The sequence below is a fragment of the Opisthorchis viverrini genome (assembly GCF_000715545.1).
Source record: "Opisthorchis viverrini unplaced genomic scaffold opera_v5_13, whole genome shotgun sequence".
Lineage (NCBI taxonomy): Eukaryota > Metazoa > Platyhelminthes > Trematoda > Opisthorchiida > Opisthorchiidae > Opisthorchis > Opisthorchis viverrini.
This window is the reverse complement of record NW_008751669.1, coordinates 2,011,055-2,036,005: the sequence shown is the minus strand read 5'-3', so window position 1 is coordinate 2,036,005 and position 24,951 is coordinate 2,011,055. Positions and strand designations below refer to the sequence as shown.

The following is a 24,951-nucleotide window of genomic DNA, read 5'->3' as shown; positions in this document are numbered from 1 at the left end:
TAATTTGCTGTTGTGGCTAATTCGCATCCCTTACTTGCCCTCCTTTTTTAGCCACGCCTGATATTTCTGTATGCAAAATTCCGTGTGCTTTATCGACAGCTAAATTCATCAAAATGGCCTTCTACATACGCAACAGACAAGCTGTTCTTCGTTCGATATCGGAGGAGAATAAGTGGCTGGTTGTAAATTTGCTCGTCGGGATGTGCATTTTAATTGAATTGTAACAATCACTTCCTAGCAATAATGATAAACCATTCAGAAAATTTTTGCCGATCTATCACCTGTTCAGTTTGCCTGAGGAAACGCTGGCATGCTACTCGATAATAGGTTGTTTCGTTTGGAATTTTGTTATTATTATCCTTGAAGGATGTGTTTTCCTTGTGATTTGCGGGATTTCAGCACTATATCATATCATCATTATGTGTCGTTCATTCCTTTTCCTAAAACTGGGTGACCAAGTTGGAAGTGAGTGTATTGAGTGTATCGTCCTTAATGATGAAATCAAAGTTGTAGAGAAAAAGACCCCCTTGAATTCTCCGCCATGTGTGATTTACGGACCAACGATGTTCCACTCCTCCCTACTACGAGAACTCCCAGGGTTTCCTCGTCAGGGTGCGAATGCGGTTTCCATATCTTTGGAACAACCGGGTTTGAACAGCTCAGCTTCCGGGGATATGCTCAGGTCAATGCTCTCAACCAGTCCTAAGTTTTCTTCCAGTCCCTATATGCGACCAGATGGCTTTCCAGCTGCATTTGCTTCTATGGCGGATAAGAGTGCTTCTTTCTCAAGTCGATCAGCACACGCCCTGTGTTCCGGTAAGCCGTTTCTACCTACTTTGTGTTTGATACATGCATGTGCCTGAAGTTCATAGACTTGAGATTTGCGGTGAACATCCTAAAGTGACATTTTCTAGTGCCTTTATGTAACTTCGAGGTAGTACCACTTTGGGATTTTGTCCGTTTTCTGCCGATAGTAAACATGGTTGAATTTTTATATGGGCAGTTGTCAGTAAAAGTAAATAACCAGGCTATGAATGCCGGCGTTTTTGAGCTTTCCAGTTTTACAGTGACATATTTTGGGCCTAGTGGGCAGTACGGTAGACAGCAGATAACCAGACTACTAATGGGTGTGAAATGATCAGCGTACAGTAGGGAAAATAAATGTGGCCGTATAATAATGACACTCGTTCGGTTGTAACACCCTTTCGGTGCCTAGCTGGCATGCCACTAGAAGGGAGCACGAGGGCTAGGATACTGCCAGGTTGCCAAAGCCTAGACAGGGGAAGTCGAGAGGCAGAGGCCGTGTTCGAACCACGGACTTTCCGGTCAGTAAATTCGCGCTCTAACCACTTGGACCATCTCGCCCCGGGTCCAGAATGAAAACTACCCAAAGAACAATCAGTTCTTTGCATATGTAAACATGTCATGGGGCTTTGTCACTATGTACAGTAGAACGAAGGAGTGCTCTGCGACCGGGTCATTTGCACTGTCTTTCATTACTCGAAATTGTTTTCACGTTCACGTCGGATTTTATCTATTTGCCGCTGCTAGCAGCAACGTCCCTGGTTTGAACCCATATTTGACTTTTCGGCTGTTATTGTCTATGCTCGGGTTAACTGGCAGTTTCACACTGTTATACTTCGAGGTGCCCGGAACTATGTACCGAGCTAGTGTCACAGTTTGGGGTTATTGATTTTTATTATTACTGCTGCTATCATTATTAATACTATCACCATTGCTACTTATATCACCAGTATTACTGAACGGTTACGCTGTTCTCCAACAATAGTTTGGTTTTAGGTCGTTCAATGAAATAGCACGCTGCTCCTGTATTGTCACTCCTCGCTTATGTGGCTCCAACGATTGTATCCTATCCCGAAAACATCCCAAAAGCCTCTGTGGCGTTCAAGTGCGAGTTCGTTGGGTTCGTTAGCATGTAGCTTGCAAAAATTCGATAAAAGTGGTCAGAATGTTCCTGAATTTAGCAAGGTTACGAAACTGTGGTCACTAGGTTACGGCCTTACGACGCCCTAGAGTCACAAGCCGAATTTCAGCCCCCACCGGTAGTAGAATTTGGATTCTATATGTTGGATCAGGTCCCCATTTGTACTGTAGTTCCACCAGACATAACGCTTTCAACCTGCAGTCAAAAATCTATTCTGAAGCTTCATTGTAATCTAGAAAATAGCATCAGTGTGGGCCCCAAACCAATGCAACGAAGCTTTAACCACGCTGTATCTAAACAGCTTACGGTAGTCCACTGGGTCTATCCTCTCTGTTTGTCACTTCTAGCCGACGGCACCTTAATCAGCTCTGTGAATCCTGCAAGCAGCAGCTGTGGGGCTTTAATGACCCATTTTGTTGGGTGTATCATCTGACATACTCCTCCAGTCACGCAATAACAATCAATAAATAATTGTTCAGTTATAAGCACCCTTTCGCTGCTTAGCTGTCATGCCACCCGAAAGAACTATGAGGGCTGAGATACTGTCAGACTGTTCAAGCCTAGACAGGAGCAGTTGATCTACAGAGGTTGGATTCGAACTACGGATCTTCTGCTCAGTAGGTTCGCGCCTTAAGCACTGAGTCACCTCGAGCTCCACTGAGTTGCCTTGAGCTCATAGTCCTCATTTTTGAACTTTGTGCATGTGTTGAGTTTTTTTCAGGTGTGGGTTTTGGTTCCTAAATCACATCGAAGTGTTGGTGGTTTGGATGCATTTATTGGTATTTGATCGACTGTCTATCAGTCTGTTTCCAAGCTTTGTAGTTAGCTTCCAAATGTTCAGTAAAGGAGACGTCATCATTGTGCGCAGTGATAATGTCTCCTGGATTGGTTATGAATGATTTGCAAGGTAATTGACAATGTCGGCAAGAAAGTCGACGTTCACCAGTAAATCACGTGTCCTTCCTGCTTCATCAACTCTTACTTATACGCTTCTTGGTTTATATCGGGACCAATTTGTGGTGTTTTGTGTATCAGGCGATGGTGTTTACCCACCTGCGGTTTTTATTTCAGCATCTTTACTAGATATTGCTTTAAGCCCAATTGCCGGTCCACCAGTCCTCGTGTCAGATACGACAGAGCTTGGATACCGATTATCTAATTCTACAAACATGTTCCAGTCAACGACTTGGTCCTCCCCACGCTGGTCGTCAGTTCCACACCAACCGTTGCAGTATCAACTTTCCTGTTCCACTTCAGCATGTTCCGGGCGAAGCTGGCTTGAAGACCCGAAACAGAAGTCCGCATCAAGTCTAAAGACTTCACTGTCGGATCTTGGTTTCTTAGACACTCGCTATTCACGTCAAAATCCACGCGAACAACCAATGGAACGGAGCTCTGATGAGGTAGATACGACTCTGTCATTTACTTGGGTTACCTCACTGACAGTTGCTGTATTTCCTAAGCTATTTAATCAGTCAGAGGAACGATTGCACTTCGGTTCATGACCTACATCCCCACCTTCACTTTAAAGTTGAAATTCTCATACATCATTCTGTTTTTTGTTACTGACTTACACTTTATTCCATAATTCATTGACTTCCGTTTGCCAGCGTTGACTGTAGAATTCCCGACCATAGCTGTCAGTTGATCGCCGTCTGTTCCAAAAAGCACAGTGGCCTTCTGTGCCTGTGCTTATTGAAAACATACGTCTCGACGCAGAATGGAGTATGTCGTTAGCTTTGTGAGGTCTCGATCCAGTTTCTGGCGTCATTTTTTAAAATGTTCTAATGCTCTCTTTGTGCGTGAATAATCGGATTTTGGCTTAATAGCTGACCACCGTCTCTGTTGCTGTGTATAATGGTTATCGCACAAGGTAAATCTATGGCTGAGATCCTCGAACTCTGCTGCCATTCAATCGTGTTGCGGCAGTGCGCTGAGGTTTAGTTACCACCGCTTATATCTGCTAAGTTAGGGTCATGAGTGTAATATTCGCACCACGTAGGACCAACAAGAGGCTGAGTTGTTGCAGCTAACTTGTTCGGGACGGTAGTCATTCGTCCAATGGCTAAATACAGTCACATTTACACTACGAGTTGAATTGTTAATCTATGGCTGGGATCCTCGAACTCTGCTGCCACTCAGTCGTGTTGCGGCAGTGCGCTGAGGTTTAGTTACCACCGCTTATATCTGCTAAGTTAGGGTCATGAGTGTAATATTCGCACCACGTAGGACCAACAAGAGGCTGAGTTGTTGCAGCTAACTTGTTCGGGACGGTAGTCATTCGTCCAATGGCTAAATACAGTCACATTTACACTACGAGTTGAATTGTTGTACAGAACTCGGTGCGCGTGTGTAAATGCAAATGTAAATGTAAATGTGTAAATGTGTAAAATGTACTTACGTGATCGCGTTGAAATAATTATTCAACAATTTGGTGTTATGTACACGTGTAGAGTTGTGTTTTAGCCGTATTTTTTTAACCGTAGAATAGTATTTGACATCCTCGCTATCCGTGCTTATGGGCTTCTTACATATGATTTCAAATAAATACGTCACTACCAATCTTGTGACTCTCTTACGTACTTTCAAACTTGATGTATGATGGACTGATATATCCTGGCGCATTGATGTCATTAGTGTTACAATCTGTTGTGTATCCTTCTGTCTCAGAATAATAAGGTAAAAACCATGAACGGACGAAAACCGAGCGAGTGTCTTATGTATGGGCTAAGTTTGTTCCAAGTCCACTTTATTATCAGTGGGCAGTTTGTATACCAGTTACAAAATCTCGGGTCAAGTTGTAGTTAGACGGCAGTCTCATTACCCCATGATAGTGTTTTCATTGTCTTCTGTTGTAAGGATCTAGTTTTCAATAGTCTGAGACCATGTACACTAAGCAGGAGGTTTGATCGTGTCTCCTGTCAACATTTATTGATCGCTTTTGTTTTGATTTCCTTTCCCCATCTCATTTCTCCGGTAGATTACCTGGACAAATCGCTTTCAGAATATTGCCACAGGCAGTTGCCTTCTCGGGACAACTTTCCTAGCCCAAATTAATTATAAGGGATATCACTAACAGAATCACAAACGTAGGAATACAAATTCGTTTTCGAATTCGTCGGCAAAATGTTTAAACAAATTCAACCGGTAACGGTTTCATATTGAATCGGTATTGTATTCACTCCCTAGTTGTTTGGACATTTACATTAAAAACCGGCTTTCTGCCCCTTTAGCGCCATTGTTGGTTGACCGCTTACATACAGGCCAGTTGGATGTTGGATGAAATTTCCGGTTTTTAAGCGTGGAATCTGTGCAGTTACCTCAATGAGGGTAAACGCCTTCTATTTCGCTTTATTTGTATCAACTCGAACATAATGAATTGCCGTTGGTTGCAAATTAAGTTGGTGTTAATGGAAGACATAACAGAAGCCCATCTGAAAATCTCGTCTATGTTGTTTTTCAGTTGAATGTACTGCACGAAGGTCGTTTCTTCCAGCTGCTACGATATTCAAGACATCGAAGTATATTTTCCTGGCATAACGTACTACTTTTAAGGCCACTGAAAACTTTTCGATAATCCACTTACAGTTTCCCTCTTATTTGCGGGTCGGGTACTTAACCCAGAGTATTCGCTACTGCCGACAATCGCTTCTAAACCAATAAGTTTGAAGGGCCACAATATGTAACCATTCTCGCGATCGTTACCCTACAGCCGTCTGTCCTTCCAATTCCTATACACTGTTCTAACTCGAGTTCTAACGTCGAATTTCAGTACTGGAACGAAAATAAGATAACTGCTTCTTGCTTGGCTCAATGGACAATGGATCTACGAAAAGTGAGTCCGGTTATTGCGTATTAATATCAATGGCTGTTTGTCTTTTCTTGCTAAATGAACACTACATGATTCTCATTCTTTTTGTATTCTTAACTGCTTGATGGTAATTATCTAGTTTCAGCGTCCGGCAGTCTAATGTTTGGCTTGATTCGTCCAAAATTGGCGCGCAGTTCAATGATAGCGGTGATGCACCCGCCTGGATCGAATCCATACATTTTCACAAGAGGTTGACTTGCATGTTTTCACTAAGGTTTCACTCGATGGCTGACTGTGCAGCTCTTCAGGGATGATGCCGTGTCATCGTTTCTGTTTTGCTGCGTACACTGTTGACGAAACAAACGTTTCATGCGCTTGCGGTATCCGGTCCGTCTGCGTCCAGGTTGCTTTTGTGCGAAATATGTTAGCAAAACATCAGTGTTTAAAATGAGTATCATCATCAGTGGTGACAATGTAAAGAACGACAGAGTTACGCGTGCGTACACTGCGTTTGAGGAGACAGTGGGGAAGTTGTTTGTATACCTCACACGCCACTTTACTCGCCCAGTCACTGAAAACCACTAGCCTGGTATTTAGACCGTAGCTCTCCGTTCCTCACAGAAATACGTGTGGCACCCAAATACAAACAGCCAGCACTTTCCGACCGTGAAATTATTCGGTCGGAAGAAATCTATGGTAAAGTGTTCAGTTTGTCATTGGTCCGAATGTCAACCAATGGATACCACAACCACTTCACGAAGATGGTATCGAAACGTTCTGGACACACTTTCTTATCCAGCATTAACTATTCAGTTAGGGAGTATCGCATGAAAATTTGTTGTGATTCGTTCCCACGCCTCGGGTCGATAGTTGATGTTGTAAGGCAGCTTTTTCTGGGAACAAAACTACCGGAAGATGTTGTCCGTGTCGCTAGTTGTCTCATGGATTCGTTATGGCCTCTGGCTGACTGTTTGCAGTGCAGTGACTTTTGAATCAGTTTCAGTTCAGCTATAAACCGTTCATGGAACCACTGCTGCAGTTTTGGTCATTGTAACGACGTGCCATGTACTAGGTAAGTGCTGAGGCTCACAACTAGGTTGCTTCTTCTGAAATTTTCTGTCTTCTTCCGTTTTACTCCGAGGTCTTGTCAATTATTGAGAATTTCAACGATTGTTTCGCCGCGTTGGTATCAGTCAACTTTGAGGTAGCTAATAATATTGATGTCAATGGGAATTCCAGTAGCAAATTCTGCACACCCAGCCTCTTTGCCATGATTGCTAAACAGCTTACTGAAAATACCCATGGTATTTCAAAATGTATTTCACCAACGTCTGTCTTCGATGAAATCTCAACTGGGAAGCGAAGCTATGAGTATGAAAAACACCATGTACGACGGTGGAAAAGTACCGTCTAGTTGTGTCGAAATATAAGCTTGTTTTAATTTTTTTTCCAAGACAGCATCAGTGCTTCACGTGACGTTTCTGATGGCGCAGGGTAGGTTGGCGCGCAGTCACGAGCGATCGTTTCGGCCGTTGAAAATGTATGGATGATGACCTTGGAGCGTTGAACGATTCGGCCACTTGATACGGTGGTCTGTATCGATCGAACGAGCCCCGTTCGCACGTCACGTGCTTGATTTTGCGGGATCCACTGCACCATGAGCAATTCTCAACTATTTCAAGCCTAAAATGTTGCGTTCAATTTTACTCAAAAATATCAGTTAAAACAAGTTCACTGGTTTACTATTGTTTCACCATCACTTTGTCTGAAGTTTGAGCTATTGAACATATATCGTAGAAGTGCCCCTAAAATATAAGATCGGTATCGGCATGGTGACAATCGCTTGGCTTATACAATCGCAGGCAATATCAGTCATTTCACATAGGATTACATTAGTAAAAATGGATATATCATCCAAAAGAGCACATCTGTCCGTTACTAAGTTTGACGTTTCGAATGCAATCAACGAACTTGAACGTATGTTTTAGAATATGGATATACTTCTGTTTCCGGACAGGTTCAATCATACTCTTCAGCGAACGAGCATCTGCGTGATGGGGGTCACTGCTCGCTTCTAGTTTGGGATGTATTGGACAGCCTTGCTTGTGCATCTTTAGGAGCCACTAAACACGAGGACCACTTGCCCCACAGGATTCAGACGTTCGTACTACGATTTGAAATGACCACTGTTTACCAACCTATTTAACCGTCATTTTTCGTCTAGCCTCTCCTGTGCTTGCAGAAACTTATTCCCGTTGGGGACATTCTAATATAATTTATCTTATTGAAGAGGACCATATCCGAGTCTGTGTCTGGTTTGTCTGTAACCGTATACGTCTCCCAGAGCCTGTAGGCACTTTGAGATTATGGGGCTCTTCTGAAACACTGGACTTCGTCCGTATTGATAACATTATTTAAGTCCGTCTGGAGTTGAACTAGGCTATCAGCTGGTGTTGGCGCCCATTTGCTGGTCTAACCTAAATGATCTCCAAATATTCATAACATTTTTATGGTGATTGATTCACTCATTCCTACCCATGACCACCCTCGCTACTCATGCTCTACCCACTCAACAACCCACTTCACTCCAGACGGTGAAGCCGACATGTTTCAGTTTGTTGACTACGCTAACTCGGAGTCTGGATCTTGCTCTCTCTAGGCGGATATATTCACATTTGACGGTCGGGTCGGCTGTGTATATATGCAATACTAACGAAACATAATTAAGTGTCTGAACCTTTGAAATTTGTAAGAATAACATGACTGAAGTAAATTAGTATTGCGTAGAAAGAAAGAGGAGGAATTCTGTCGGTTCCAAAATCTTCTATATGCACTAAGCAACCTTACAGAAGATATAGGGCTTCCGAAACGATCACACTCAAAAGGGGAATCTTGTGTCTCGGCTTAGAAATCACTTCAGTGGTGACCGCTTGCTCAAAAGCAATAAATAGGGGACTGGTCCGCAACTTTTGTTATCTGTCCTTTCGTTTGTGAATCTGACACAAACTACCTGGGTCGTACTACTCGGCGCCTGTTTCAGAGAATTTTCGCATTGAGTCCTGCCAAGTCAAGCACTTCCTATACGCGACCGGGCTCCTTTAATCGATACAGTCCACCATGTCACCCCAGGCAAATCGTTCAACGCCATAGGTTTATACGTCGAAACACATTCCCAATGGTTGAAATGATCGCTATTAACATCCGCCAACCTTCCTTCTGGCTTCAGAAGCTTCACGTGAAGCACTGATGGTGTCTCGGTAAACCAGTCGCTCCTTTGAGACTAATTTCGTCTACCCGCCAATATGTCCTTGGGTTTACTTGGTACCCGGTGTTCTTATGAATCTGCGTTTGTCGCAAAGCAGTTTGTTCCTCTCCAGGATTGACGCAACTCATTGTCGCAGGTGAATTGCCAAAAGGACACTAATCTAGATCTGCGGAGACGGAATGCTTGCCCGAAGAAGCTGAAAGCTATTCAAGTGATGGTCCGAATTAAACCGAAAACTTCATATAGCAAGTGGGACTTACAAAAACACATTGCCGTTAGATTCACAGCTCGGTGGATAGTAACCTGATCTGCCTTCTAAGGTGCTGGAACTTGATAACATCTCTGACCTGGCAAAGGTCAGAATGTGGTACGTCGTCAGTCGGCCTTCCGGATACCTACGGCAGCCTTTTTTAGTGTAGGTAACTTCAACCACGATGGTCATACCTCTTTTACAAAAGCGCATTACTGCTGGCCTAAGGGTGATTGAAGTGATCCTCCAATATAAATTATTCCGTGTTACCATGATCATCATGCTAATTTTTTACCGTGTGGCGGCCGTAGCTGTGCACTCGATTCCCTATGTGCTACCCACAATGTTGTCAGTAGTGTGAACATAAAAGCACGTGGCGGTCAAAGCACCTATGGCGCTGTCGAGTCGCGATTGCGCACTGACCACACCATGGGGAAACTGCATGATGAAACCGAGTTTCTAACGTGGCTTCCTCAGTTTGTTCCCTAAAGCGTTCAAGCATGAACAACAGATTGTGTCACGTGGAAAAGTTAGGAACAGCCCCTCCTAGGTGAAATTGTAGAGAGACGAACTAATCCAACTCCGAGTCATCCCTGTTTATCGAGCCGCCTGCATGTAGACGTCCGATTTCCGGAACAGCGTTACATGCAGTAACGTAGTCAGAGCCTGTCGAAAGACAGTCAACGCATGTACAATCTACTTCTTCTTTACTACCAACAGACACGCTTGGTTAATTTATTCGCGGATGACTGATTCCCTCGCTTGAATAAAAAGAATAAATTGGTTAGTGGTGTCAGACAAGCCAGTCGTAAGTTTTCCAGAGGAAACTGAGGGATCCTCCGTAAAACAAGACTTCAAAGGATAATTTCTAAAGCCATAACGCATAGTTCCTGTGTCGCCGAAATAGTATCGTCAAAGTACACAATGGAGAGGAAACAGGGTCTTTGAAGAGGTGAGTGATGTGAAGGATCCAAGCGAACAAAAGTCACCATAGAGGGATGAAAGGATAATCTCAAGGCTTCCCGGAAATCTGAAGGTCTGAAAACGAGTCAACCAAAGAGCCAATGCTCATCCAAATGATCTATGATTGACCAGGCTTTCAAGAGGTGAGGCCCTATATCGAACCATACACTTCCACTCACAATGCAATGATGATCTCGCCTCGACTGATGCTGAAACGATTGCATCCAAATTGCCTAGCTCTGAGAACGAACCAACAGCCATCCTTACAACAGAGTTGTGCTCTTGTGCAAGTGAGAATCGGACTCTGCCTTGTAGGAAACAAAAACATCGACCCTCAAAACGCATCAATGGCTTTCAAATCAGGCAGGGGACTGAAACCAACCCTTCTCACCCAACCGCCCACTGAAGTTTTCTTGATTGGTGGCGAGACGTTTGTAAGCTAATTGCTAATCTCGGCAAATGGATCAACAGTCACCTGATCAAGCGCCACTCAAATCAACCTTTCGTACAGTAGAACAACATATGTGACAGCCAACTATTTGTGTGGTTCAGTTGCTCGCCGAATTCCACCGTCACACCATTGCCTGTTTCGTTGACCCTCCCACTGCCGATTCAGTGTCAGCTAAAGACTAACCTCCGCCATAAAAATTCATCAATTATCAACGAAGTCACGAATCAGGTTTACAGGAAGATATCTCTGAGTTTTATCTCGGTTTTAGGCAGGGATGTCCCTTATCACCAGTGTTATTAAACATCGGTGGTGCACTGGAGAGCTACTTCTAAGTCCACATGGGGCCAACCATTTGATTGCAGACTTCGAGCATATCAGTGATGCTCGGTGAAAATGCAGCTGCACAAGCTGGTCGAGTTAGCTACCATACATGACTCATCGAACCTGCGGTCAGCACCAGTTAGACAAAATTCTGAACACAAGCAAGTGCTCAACGGAAAAACCTTCGCATAGGGGCCTGATACTGCCAGTCTACCTAACGGATAAGCTAAAGTAGATAATCAAGAAACGCCTTTTTGCAGCTTACGAAAACTTTGCACACGATGCTCCCTCTATTCAAGCAACCGTCTGTTGCAGCCCTTTAGTTACGGTTATGAAAACTAGTTTTTTAATGGTTGACATTTGAGGTGCCTCCTGGACACTCACTGATTCGACCGCAAATCTAGGCTGCTGGTTAGAGAACGCTGCTTCCGTATGGCATATCTCGGAACTACTGAGTCCGCAATGGCCCTAATGCGTCGATCATATTACCCGGAAATCTGAAAGGAAACTATGCAAATCTTGCACTGTCATGTGCCAGGATAGACATCGAAAACTTCAGTCAACCGATCAAGGACTAATGTCGATATAGTGTAGACGCGTACCTCTTGGCACCTATATTAGATTTAACTTGAGCTTTTCTCGTTTCGCCTGTGACATTGCGTTGTCCTTCCTTCGCTTTTTGTTTCTTTATGGGTGATCTGGAGACTGATGACCGGAACCATCGTATGGGGTCGAAAACCTGATCAGATGTTACACTCACTTGCAAATTAAGTCTGGGTATACGGGAGACTCAACGGAATCCCAACTGAATCTCTCGTTCATGGTATTCTTCCATTGGGTTTACTACAACACTGTTGGTTGTGCGACCTTCGAAGTTTCATTTTGAATTTTTTCGCTCATCTTTCATTCTACTGCTTTTATATTTACCTGTCATTCAGTGGCTTCATGGAACGATTGTTCGGCGGTTGGTGGATGAAATTGCGGCAGTTAATCGTCACTTCAATGAAACTTCAGGAGAGGAAGTAGCGATCGGCTGTGAGTTCTCACTGTTTGACTGAGCTCAAAGCTCCCTGTTTTTTTCAGTCAAGGAAACCGTATCCTGACTCACTTATATCAGCATGACGTTAGTGGTTCCTTATATTCGTATAGCAAGCGTTCTTTCTAACTGCACATTCAGTCCTTGTGACATTTTGCAGCGTTGTCATACGTTTATACTGCCTAACTGAATCAAGGGTGACTGGTGAATAATCTGTTTTCTTTAGGTTTGTAAATAGAATGAATTCAGAAACGTGTATCTGAATGAAATTTTACCGTACGTACCGAAAACACGTGTATACTTGAAAATATCAGCACGTGGAAGATTGGCTATCCCCCCTTATTTGACCTTGACTGACATGATTAACCTTGACTGTGCTGACGTGTTAATACAGGAGAACTAACGTCCGCTGAATTATTGCGGGTCAACTTTGTTCAGGTTTCGAGTTTTAGTCGTCATGCTCTGCAGACTAAGTTTTTGAGGAAATCTCTTGAAGATTTGGTGGATTTGGAAACACTGCAGTGTGGCAGATGCCGAAGACCAGAATTACGGTCGTGACATTGGAACAGCTCATAGATGTTTCTCACTAATGAAGCTATGAATCTGTTTTTTACCCACTGGAAGGAATCGGCTCACTGGAACATATGTGAGACTGATTCTGAAACTGTTAGCATCAAAACTGAGTGTTACAGGTCAGTACTAGAGGATTTACAATTTGTGACCGAACCTTTGAATAGTGAATTAATATTTTGATCAAAACAATGTCTTCTTCACACGCAGCAACAACACTTGAAACACTCCAGCAGCTCTGTTCCACTAAATACCAGTATCTTCCTACCTTGCCCGTCCTGTTGTCATTCCTGGAGTTCTCGAAGGATCACGGATATTTGGTTAACCGATTGAAAGGTGGGTCTCTGGTCTTTCTTGTCTAGCCTTTATCTGCATGGTTCCTGGTGTACATTCGTTAGAAAGAAACGGCGAATCAGTGTGTTACTCCGTGGATCGCAGACCTAATACTTGGTCTTTCCAGAACCTACACTGTCGGTCCCAGGTCACTAAATAAAATAATCGTTCAGCTGTAGCAGCCTTTCGGTGCCTAGCTGCCATGCCACACCAAGGAGGCACGAGGGCTGGGATACTGTCAGGTCGCCCAAGCCCAGGTCACTGCAGTAGAAGTACTCACAGTGTACCTAATTCCTTGGTAAAAAACATGTTGGTATACACAGTAAGGTCAGCATTGACGGCAATCCAGTCTTGCCTGTAGCGACGGATACCTCTGCTGTCAGACCGATCGCTTCAGCCGTACAACAGGTGTCCACCTCATATAGTGCTTGGGAGTCACTTCCTCAGTTGTCTTCTTTCCTGGCACGACGGTTACGTTGCTTAGCCATGATGCTGTAGACCAGATGTGTACACTATTGTTTTCGATGAACATGAAAACTCATTCACATTCACAATACTCGGACAGTTCGACTGAGGTTAAGCATGCATGTTCTACGTCTGTAACGTCTGTCTTGTCTAACACAGGTAATGGACGTACAGTTGTTGCTATTGTGAATACAGGTCAATAATATATCGACCCAGTGGTTAAATGATGTTCCTTATCTCGTTTGATTCAGCGAGCCTGTGTTTTCCTGTTTTGCTCTGCCGAGGATGGTCGCCCAGTAAAAATTTGTACCTCGTGATTGATGCTTGAGTACTACTTAGTCTCATTAAGATAATGTAGGTCGACTGGTGTGATTATACAACCATGGTTTCTGGTTCTGCTGGCTTACCATTTCATGCCAGGATCTTTTTAGCACAATGCTCGGAAAGAAAACATTCCCGCCCTTAGTATTAAGTGTTTCTTCATCGGTAATTTGGAGGCTCGCGTGAATTGTTTCTATCGGTTAAATACATCACTTCTGAGTCTATTGAAGATAGAATTACTATGAAAGAATGAGTGGTCCTAGTCTTCTATGACGTATGTGCATGTGTGACCGTTTTTTTGTAGTCTTCTATGACGTATGTGCATGTGTGACCGTCGTGTTTTGTAGGTTTTGCTTTTTTTTAGTTTTTTCCCCAGCTTCACACATTTTACCGCGTATTAGGTTCAGTCTATCATCTCGCTGTTTAGATCTCATTGGATCTCAGATTTTGGGATCCAGAAAATTCCAGTTACATTGTGTCTCTCGTTCTTATTGGGACTCATCACTAGTTACACCTATTTCTTCCTGCGTAGAACTAGCTCGTGGGAGTTGTCTTGAGGATTTTCGTTGGGATTCCGGTTCACGAAGTTCTTCTTGGCCTTGGAAAGAACATCTACCCAACGACAGCCTGGTGGGTGCATTTTCCAATTTTGCAGACAGTTATGTTAGTACACCCCTTTGCATCGGGACAGTTACCCTAATTTCTTTGAATTATAACCAACTCTTGCTCCTTACCCAAACGAAGTGTATCATGCGCTTTTTCGATTCCCTCTCCTAATGAAAGACGAGGCCGCTTCGACTGCATCCATCCGAATGTGCCATACATTGAGTTAATTCTTTCCCACGTATTCTGCGTTGTGTCGTTCCACCATACTGGTTGACTAAGTTCAAGGTGAACGAGCACAGTCCCACACCCACCACCTGCCAATTGGATCATTACACTGGAACGAGAAACACACTCATTTGCAAATCAATTTGGTTTTCACGAGAAACTCAACTGGATCTCTCGTTTATGATATTCTACAACTGAAAGTGCTGCACACAGGCCGCCTCATGTTTCAGTTGGCACGATTTTCGAGATATCGCAGTATATTTTCATAAAGGAAACCACTCACAAGGTTGCTGAAAACTCTTCGACAGCTAACGACCGGTTTCGCCCTTCTTGGGGCTCATCAGGTAGGCGCAGTCCCCGAGTTTCCGTCAACCCTATGTTCTACTTGAACCCAAATTGGACTAATTTTGAAAAATACACTCGTTTGCAAATCAATTTGGTTTTCACGAGAGACTCAACTGAATCTCTCGTTACTCATTATCATCTATCATTCAAGCATGACCATACAAATAAACAGGATGGTTCTTCTCACTCTCTTCGCCAAGGCTTTAGTTCCCAATATTCGTGGTCTACCCAGTGTTACTCATGAACTTATAGTGAATACCCGCTTCTGGGCTATCGACTCCACTAATGCTTTCGTTTTACAGGTGAGGTTTTTGTTTGCTCTCATAGTCCTTTCTCTGTTTCCCCTTAGTGGCCTGATGCGTTTCTTGTAAATCAGATTCCAAACAAATATTTCGTTGTTTTTCGATGTCTGAATGGCAGTGATGCATCATAGCTTCTCCATCCCCCAAGTAATAACTGCGATGCTACAGTCACCCTACTTCTGAGCTGTAAAGTGTCTGTGGCTTCGACTTGTGTGACACTTTGGATTTTTCACCTGACAGACACTAGCCCAGCAGGCCGGAAGGCAGATCTTTGCAATTACGAATAACATATCCCAAATCGTCTCCTTTCCATATCGAATTCCGGAACAGGACGGCGAATATCAGCAGACTCTTGGTCTGTTCTTAACTACCTTGCCGCCTCGACTCGTACTCTGTGAGCTTCCCCGATCGTTGTTTATCCTCATCAGTTCCGTTCGCCCCTTATCTCTTCCACTCACCCGGGATGTTATGCATCAGCTATGTTCTTATTCATGGGAAGTTCAAATCTCTAATGATTTCCTTGCTTCGTTGAGAGCATTATGACCGTCCTTTATGAAAGCCGTTCTATTCGGTCAGTTGTAGCACCCTTTCGGTGCCTAACCGACATGACACCAGAAGGAAGCGCTAGGGCTGGGTGACTGCCTGGTTGCCCAAGCCTAGACATGGGAAGTCGAGCGGCAGGGGTCAGGTTCGAACCACGAACCTTCCGTTCAGTAAATTCGCACTTTAACCGCTAACCCACCTCGCCCCTTTATGAAAGTATGCTGCTCCAAACCTGGGATACCCTCCTTCCCTGAATGGTTTAGTTGCGTGTTTTCGTGCGTTGGCAAAACGAGTCGATTGTTTGAACGCTAGCAAATGCATCCATCTCCAAGCTCGTTCTGATTGCTCGTGACTGTTTCCGCACCTCCACGCGCAAGACCGCAGATATATTTGTTAATCACAAGTTCGATTACAAATAACTGGTGCACCAGCTTGGATTGTTATAAAATTCGTCGGACATAATTCCTGCTCATCCGCCTTTCCTTTCATTCATGACTCCCGTGGAGTCATTTTGTCCTTACCACAGGAAGTATCTGAGATTTCTACTCGGTATGTTTCAGTGACACTCTTGAACCGTAAGAATATAAGCTAGACAACCAAAACTGTGTTTTCAGAAGACCGTGTATGCAGTCTGTCGAATATACCTTTATGTACAGACTCCTCAGTGATCCGATACTTTGCTCGATTGAAGGTTCCTGACGGACGTGGTGATAGTCGAACACTGGGGGTTGTATTCATCTTGCATCGTGCTCTCACTGACGATGTCTCCGTGTATGGTGACCAAGCATTGCAACATCATTGTTTATAGCAACACAACCTTCGCCTACCATATTGTTGCGCCAAGGACCAACCATCAATACACCCTACCAGCGACCAATAACACACCAAAGCTACCTACGCTTAAGATTTATCACCTATGACAGTACGGTTGCTTGCTGTTGCCTGCCTATCTTCCTTGGCCCCTCTGGCGTGTTTGGATTTTGAGAGATGAAGTCCCAGCAGGTGTAGCCCATGGCATCATTGTGACACAGACTCGCGAGCACTTCACCAGGATGCAGCTTGTGATCATTGTACTCATACCACGCTTTCTGATGTAATATTTTAAAAATGGAAATTTTTATGCTTCTTTGATTATTTCTTTATGACCCGTACTGATGGTTCTTTAATTATCCTACCTACCTTGACCGTTCTCACTAGATTCTTCTACATTTGTTCGCAACCTACATGGATACACGTATGCCTGCGCATCCCAAGTGTCTCACTGGCCGTGTGTTCAGTCAACTGTGTATTGTTCGTCATCCAGACAAGCCCGGTAGGTTTTTGGCATGTCACTGAGCTGCATTCCTTCTCCTCTTACAACAACCCAGCCTGTGGTACTCATATGTTTTTCTGCTCTTCTAGACCTGAAATCCAAGTTCAACTCTCAACTCTATCAAGTCACAGTTCAGCCCCCGCATTTCAAGCTTGTTCTGGATGGAAAAATATACTCTTTTCAGCCAGTAAGGCCAAACCTTACCGTGATCATATTATTTTTCAGGGTCCCGATAACTTGTTCCATGTCATCCTGATGTGTTTCCATCATGCTCTTAAGTTGGACGGGAAATTCAGGTGAGTATAGTGACTGTTTGTAAATGATATTTTCCCCCATACTGTGGAATGAATTTCTCAAAACCCAAGAAGCCGCTGAGGGTCTCCCAGAATAATTTTCCTCGAGAGCATTACCCCCACTGACTAGCGAAGTTAGTGGACTCTTGCGTCACTACTATGAAACCATGATAAGTCCGCATAAGTTAAACGTCATAGAGCTCTGCAGAGTGTGATCAGTGCTAGTCTACCTGCACCTTGTGCGTCGTGCTTGAATATTGTATCAAAGCAAGACCAAATCGACACCAGGTGAATGGCAATTAGTTGGGAGTCGATGAATGTTGAATTATGGATGTATTACATCAAAAAGGCAATCCGCTTATGATTCGTGGAATTGCTCGCCGATTTGAGTCGAATCTAGTCGAGGAGAGTTCGTTAATTTGGCAGGACAGTATATCACCATTACTCACCACTCTCATCCGGTGTGAGAGTGGACTAAGAAGTGCGAGTTAATTGCGCGTTTATTTTTCTTGTTGTTTCCTAGTTGGTCATGAATATGCTATTTGGGGACTTAGAAAGCAGCTTTTCTTTAAGTCTTAGAAAGACGGTTTCTTCGAAGGGTGAATTGAAGCGTCAAAATTCCACCTCATCCATGTCTCTGTGTACATTAAGGATATTGCTACGCACTACAGACGATTTTCTCCAAAGCCAAACTAACTGAGGGGGACGAAGTCGTGGTCGCCATTGTACACAGCTAGTTTTGACCATTCATCTAGCTCGGTGGGTGTTTGTTGCTGTGCCTGAACACCAGGTTATGCGGCTCCCCTCTCAATATGGTAGCTCGGTACTGTAAGGCTTCAACCCTGCAAATCTTGTTCTTTCACCGTCCTAGCCCTCATTTGGTTGTTACCCGTCGTTTCATCTTCATTCTCGGTTGTCTGATTGCACGTCGGCATCAACCGCTCATCGCTCAAACCTGAACTATTTTATTCTCCCGTTGATCCTTCACTTGCCGACTTTTTCTCTTTTCAGGTCCATTAATCTTGGCCCGTCTGGTTTGAATATGGCATGGATTTTTACACCGAAGTAGTTTTCACGGGTCACTTTTAGGCTTTATAAACATACCTGAGCTTCCATTACGTGTAACAATCCCATTCCCCAGTGTTTTCTCCCTTAATTGTCAAACTAGAGCTTTTTGTATGAAAAAATATGTATTGTTCTGGTACCTCCGGTTATTTTTATTCACTAAGCAACATATTGTAGATGGCAGTGAGGCATCAGTGCCAACACTGATGTTGCTGTCTTTGTTGTTCGTATATTGTAGACCTTCAGGCGGCGTCAGTGAAGCCGTCATACTCTATTTCCGAGGTGCCTTCGAGTGCGCCACAGATTCTTATTCAAATAATCCCTGAAAATCAAACTTGTATACCGAAATTACTGTCTCGTGAACGTCAGTCGTGGAACGGATTGTTTGTTGAGTCGTGTGGTGCGATTGACTAGTTATAATCCAAACATTTTCCAGGGAATTTTTACGAAATAAAGTACTGCTACTAACTATTTAAATAAACCCCGGAGTTCAGTAGAAGCACTAATAGAAGCACTAGAGATGACCAGCAAAGACTACTTGTGCGTTATCATGTACCCAAATAGTTTTTACATGATGTGCATTGACCAATGAGTCTATTTTTTGTATTCTCACGTTTTTATTTCTGAATTGACAGACGTAAAGGCTCTCATGGCTGGCCTTGTGGTCTGAGGACACCAGGCAACTAAGGCTAAGCCACTGGGTTAAAAGCACTTTCTCGTGATCGACGGCCGGCGAAGTCTTCTTATCCAGAGGTCACCATTGGTTCTCTAAATCGACGTAGTTACTTCTTCCGAAGAAAACTAGCTAGATTTTAAACGTGAAACCAACGTCGAGGGCTAAAGTGAGGTGACTATTGAAAAATGACCAGCGATCTGGATGAGCGATTAGCCGACTGGTATGCTGGTGCAGCGGATTGGACGCTGAAATGTTACCTAGGTCGTAAGCGTGAAAGGAAACATCAATCAACGTGTTTGGAGGCTTAGTCAAAGCTCATGTCCTTGTACATTGCACATCAAAGCACCAAGTCTCTTCATATACAAAGAATAAAATAGCTTATTAATTGAACAAGCGAGGAAAACCGACAACTGTCAAGTGTAATCAAGGAGTGCATATTGGAAGCAACACAACCGTGCTTTCATTCAGTGTCCAGTTGGGTATGAAACCCACTCGTCTTGCAGATATAAATAAACTGGAAAACCTGTAGCGGACCCGAGGGAGAAAGCGAGGCTTTGGGTCAAATTTGGTGGTCTCCGCTAGGGTCAAACGAGTTGCCTTTCAACACTGGAATATGAGGTTTTCAGTGAAAAAGTCAGGTGGGTGGTCGCTCCATCGGGTACACACCGTGTAAACTTAGTCGTGCGAAAACAGGAGACGTTTATCCAAACACCGCAACGAATGGTTTGCACCTTTAAAAAGCTCAGACGAGTCCCCCGGTGCTTAGAGTCACGTGTGTGCGAAGTTGGTCCTGGATATTGCAAAACGAAAGAGCTGGTAAATCGTCGACATCATGCACGAGACGAAAATCGAGAATTAGAAATAAATACGGAGAAATACACCCATATGCATACCAATCTAGTTTCGACAGGAGATCGACCTGGAACCCAGCTGAATCTCTCGTTTACGATGTCTTCAAGAGCTTTCATTAACCTTATGAGTGGCGTATTACGTCTATAAACACAAGTTTATCAGACTACAGGCTTCAGCATGTGGCACTTGATTAACGAATAGCTGTTTTTTGGGAGATAAGGTATGGTGGAAAACATTAGGTGCCATTTGGAATACCCTGGTTTGTCGTGTTCGGTGGTTGGACGATCCATCGTATGCCAACAGTCAATTTGGTGTATGCCTGACTTTGCGATATTAGTTATTCGTGTGAGTTTCATGGAAGGCCAAATCCCCTCGAAGCCTTTCAGGATATATTCGTTAATATTCCCGATGGTTGTCCCATCAGTTGCTCCCCAAAATTTCTGTCACTATTTTCATCCCCCGTATTTGGTGTCACACTGCTTACAGAGGCCTTCCATGATACGCGTGTACAAGTGTTAGTACCTGTTGTGTATGCACAGTATGTTGTATTTGTCTAGAGGGGGCGAAAGATGTAGAGAACAAGCGATTAAGAGATTTAAACATCGACACCTTTCGTAATTTCTGAGAGCACAGCGCATGTTGTCAGATGGTGGCCTGTCTCTCTGGTAACAGGTTGCAAGTAGGCGAACGCCCCGGTGCAGCTCGAGCCCTCAGGCATAAAAAATCGATTAGATCGGTTTACCCGAGCGCTATGGGAAAGATGGTCGTGGACACCTGTGCGATCATAGGAGTTGTTCTCGTGAGAGATAGGAATTTCATCACCAGACTACCATAGCTTCTGAGTCTCGGTGGTCTCCGAGGCGGACTGCTCTACCCTTAATAGCCGTCTCAAGATGAAGCAGAGGAAAATTCAATTGTGAACAGAACAAAACCCAGCTGGATTCTTTCTCGGTGATCGATCAATCCGTTTGTAATGCCGGAAAGCACCCTGAACGCTACGTCTACTACACAGATGCCACGGTCGTTTTCTAACGTTTCCGCGCCCTTTCAAATATTGGAATTATGATCAGTAAGCTCTGCTTTCTGTTGTCGTTCCGCATGGTTTGTCAGGCTGGTTCTAATTCGAGTCGCCAAAGCTGACTGCCTTGTTGCGCCTTAATTCCGTGAATTCACGTTCGAACTCTTGCTGATGAGGGTGGATAGCAATATTCCATTTAGTGTTTCTAGTGTTAGTGTTAGTGGAGGCCGTCCATCGTTTATGGTGACGCTTGTTCGAATGAATGTGTGGAACTATGCTTTTTGCCAACATCTATCTGGTCAGTTGATCGGATCAGTTGAATATGCGGATATCCTCTGTTGTAGGGTTGTTATCCGATTTTTGAGGTTTGCAATTAACGCTCATCCTTCCTTAGGATCTTGATCGTGTGATCTTTAGCAGATCTGCGTGCGCCACTGGGCGCTGTTTGCTAATATTGCTTTGCTGGCATCAGTAGGAGCTAGTCTTGATAACATCTAGGTGTTTCTTCAATTGAAGTCAACCTGGTTTGACAAACGGACTTGGAAGCCGGAAGTACAGCTTTTCTCCGTGTCTTCCAGTCATTTGTCTTTGATGTGTAAACGGCTCGCGACATCCTATTTATTCAGTGCGGCTCATCTCCAGACAGCCTGTGAGGCGCTGCCATCAAATCTGGTCAGTCAATCAGTCATCGTCAACTGTAATAACCGCGTACTTGTCGCACACTGGTTCACTAGTTAGAGTCGAACTTGTTTGTCTCTGAATTCTTGTGTAGATGGCGGGTTTATCCCATCACAGTGATCCAGTTAAATGCCCCGAGCTCCTTTTCTCGGTGCCTTTCCGCTGTTGTAAGATGATCCACGTTGTCAGTCTGGGCCATTTGCGCCGTAAGTTTGTTTGTGTCTCTATAGGCTTGATGCAGCCCACCTCTCCGTCCGTGTGTGACATGCGACAGGGAGAAAAGTGCGGAAAAACTGGATGCCACTAATAAATGATGGTGTTCTGCTGCCGTACCAACACGAGAAGGGATGTCCTGATAGATAGTGGAAGGAACGGGACGTGTTGCAAATATCCGTATGCCCTTATGTATTGTATGGTTCAGTTCTGACACCCTTTCGGTGCCTAGCTACCATGCTAACGGAAGGAGGCACAGGGTGTCCAAGCATATACAAGTGAATAGGAGATGCTGAGGTTGGGTTCGAACCACGGACCTTCCGGATCGTAAGTTGGCGCCTTCACCATTGAACTACCTCGAGCCCGTGTGACCCAATGGAAAACGATCATATCACTTCACCAGCCTGTCCAGTTTGGCTTGCAGCACCATCCTGCTGATTCCCCACCAATTTCCACAGCTGGTGCCAACTCGAGGTGATTAATGCGCGAACTCACCTGAAGATTCGTGGGTCGAACCCAAATTCGCTATCTCGATTGTCTCCGTCTAGGCCTGGGCAACCTGACAATATCTTAGTTCTCGTGCTTCCATTGGGTGGCATCGCAGCTGGGCACCGATATGGTGTTACAGGTGAACGAAGTTAGCAAGCAGCAAGTATGGTGAGAACAGAAGCAGTGCAAGGTGGTGTGAGGAGGAGGTGTTGGTTGTGAAAATCACTGCCGAGGTGCGACTTTTCGTGCACAGCCACTCACCGCGCTATACCGTGGAGTGTCCGTGAGATACTCATACTATCATACCGAGTTGATCAATGGTTGGCGTGGCCAGCACAGTCTCCCAGTTAGAGGTTGGGACATGAGTGGCGGCCTTATCCATAAAAATCGCAATCCACCGGGATTTTTTCATCAAACAGGCTTTTGAGTCAAAGGCTTTGTCGAGGACCCTGTCCGTCTTCATATCTAGGTCTGGCCGCCATGGCAGTATCCCAGCCCACGTACAAACCTGATACTCACAACTAACAACACTCGTGCTACACCGGCCGTCGCATGGCTACAAACCGGGTGGCCCTTTTTGCTGCGTACAGCACGGCAGATAAGCGAAAACATGCTACTTCCGACGTCTCCTTTCGTACCCTTTCACGTATTCCCTCACCAACCCTACCTCATCTCAATCTGAATACTACCCGCAAGTCCCAGTACTAGGACTGATGGCTTTGTTTACCGTGCATCACGTTCAACGTCAACTGTGTTCGATATCAGGAAAAACCTGAACACTTTTAAGTGTTTAAGTGAACACACGCCAGCCTACTTAGCCGATGTTAATGTTCGCACACAGAAGCAAGCAGGAAAATAAGCGGTTCTTGCTCGTACGTTGGATGCCCTCTACAGTGATGTACGCTGTAGACTGGAATGCCCCCTCATTATCTTTCAGGTTCTGGCCGCGTACCTCCGGTGATGCGGAGGCCGCTGCAGCTGGATATGCCCGGGGCGTGTATTGTATTGAGCAACCGGGCGGAAGTGACTCTGCTTGATTGGACATCCGTCGGTAGTTTCTTCTGTGCGGTTCGTTTGGTAATTCTGTAAAATAATCCCGAGAAAGCGGTCATCGGACCCTGTTTCTTGCGTCTGCTTATACCCGACGGATCGTAGCACTGAATGTCCAATAGACAGCTTCTACGACGTTCTAGTCGTTTGTTACAGTGAGCTAGAATCTCAGACATCGCTGTAGCTGATGGTGACATGAACGCCCAGGTAGGTATACCAAGTGCTGCTGGGGCCCATTAGGGTGACCGTTTAGGGTTGGATACCAAAAGTGTGGATCATAGTCTGCTCCTTTGCAGTACCGATTTCCGAAACGGGGAATTGCTTGACGATGTGGTGCTCACCAACGAACTAGTCCGGAATCCAAAAAGACCACATCGCCTTCAGCCACCGGTGGATAGAGTCGATCACTGCCTGCCGCTACCTCTGGAATATCTGCACGGACTTCTATCATGCACTCGTATGCTGTGAATTTCATTACGCTTTTCAGGGCTACGCAAAACCCGCATACGTCGTTAAACTACTGAGAGGTTAGTGGACCCAGAAATCAAACGAACCTTTCCGAACCAGCTACTCGAGCGTCAGATATTAACGGCCACTGGAAACATATTTCCACAGTGCTACTCACAGCCGGCACTTCCTTTCCCAGTACAACCCAGCCAACCTTATCCAAATACTGGGTCTCTGGTAGGACGGTAGCTTTGCTAGGGGCCCATCGGCAGTTTCCTCCTGGACGCAACCACAACACCCGGCTGGTCATCCGACACCAGATAAAAGTGAGTGTCCATGCGGACCGGGAAGTTTGGCGGACCCGAAAGGCCAAAGAAATGAAAGATGCGAAGAATGCCTGAGACCTTCACAAACATCTCCACTTGATTTTCTCGACTGGTCCCCGGAACCTTCTCGTGATGGATACTATCAGGGACAAGAATGGCTCTCATATTCAGTAAAAAAGGAGTTTTGGACCGTATGGGCGACAATTTAATTGGCCGCCTACTACCCCCAATTCGGACTGCCGATCTTCAACAGAAAGATGCACTGTGAACCCACATTAGCCTCAGAGGTGTTCGACTGTATATTTTTACTCAAACGTCATTGTACTCCCGGCCCTGCTGTGTTCAGGGATGGCGGTGAATTCCTCAACTAGTGCCTGTCTAGGCTATTGGGAGGGAGTCCATCCCAGACAACTGAGTGAGTCAGGGATTGTGCCCATTTTCTAAATGGGTACTTGCAGTGAATGCAGCAACCAAAGAAGTGTCAGCTTGACTCTAGTTGTAACAAGTATTCTGGGGTCACTGATTCTTCGTCGTCTTAAGGCGCAAAGTTAATCCCTGATCCATGAGCATCAAGCGGGATTTCGACTGGGTAAAGGCTGCGCTGACCACATCCTCACATTCCGTCAAGTGTTACAGCAACGCCGTATGTACAGACGATCCACAATCTTGGTGTCCCTTGAATTCAAGGAGGCGTTCGATTCTGTCTATCGGCCAGTGCTGTTGACCACACTTTCTGAACAGGTTATATCCCAGAAGGTTGTAAACATAATGCGATCTCTA

At 44.7% G+C, this 24,951-nt stretch overlaps 1 protein-coding gene across 1 annotated transcript in view; it reads left to right on the top strand.

The window, feature by feature from the left end:
• Positions 1-18,527, top strand: part of T265_01244 (hypothetical protein) — a gene marked incomplete at both ends in the record, with an annotated part of 21,736 nt that extends 3,209 nt beyond the window's left edge. The window contains 13 exons of the mRNA XM_009165229.1: positions 52-220; positions 260-327; positions 367-465; positions 508-816; positions 3,017-3,348; positions 5,718-5,780; positions 11,945-12,041; positions 12,823-12,948; positions 14,264-14,361; positions 16,950-17,064; positions 17,154-17,251; positions 17,290-17,360; positions 18,369-18,527. Of these exons, the coding sequence (XP_009163493.1) occupies positions 52-220; positions 260-327; positions 367-465; positions 508-816; positions 3,017-3,348; positions 5,718-5,780; positions 11,945-12,041; positions 12,823-12,948; positions 14,264-14,361; positions 16,950-17,064; positions 17,154-17,251; positions 17,290-17,360; positions 18,369-18,426 (1,703 nt within the window). The remainder of the gene's footprint in view (positions 1-51; positions 221-259; positions 328-366; positions 466-507; positions 817-3,016; positions 3,349-5,717; positions 5,781-11,944; positions 12,042-12,822; positions 12,949-14,263; positions 14,362-16,949; positions 17,065-17,153; positions 17,252-17,289; positions 17,361-18,368) is intronic.
• Between the last annotated feature and the right edge of the window lie 6,424 nt (positions 18,528-24,951).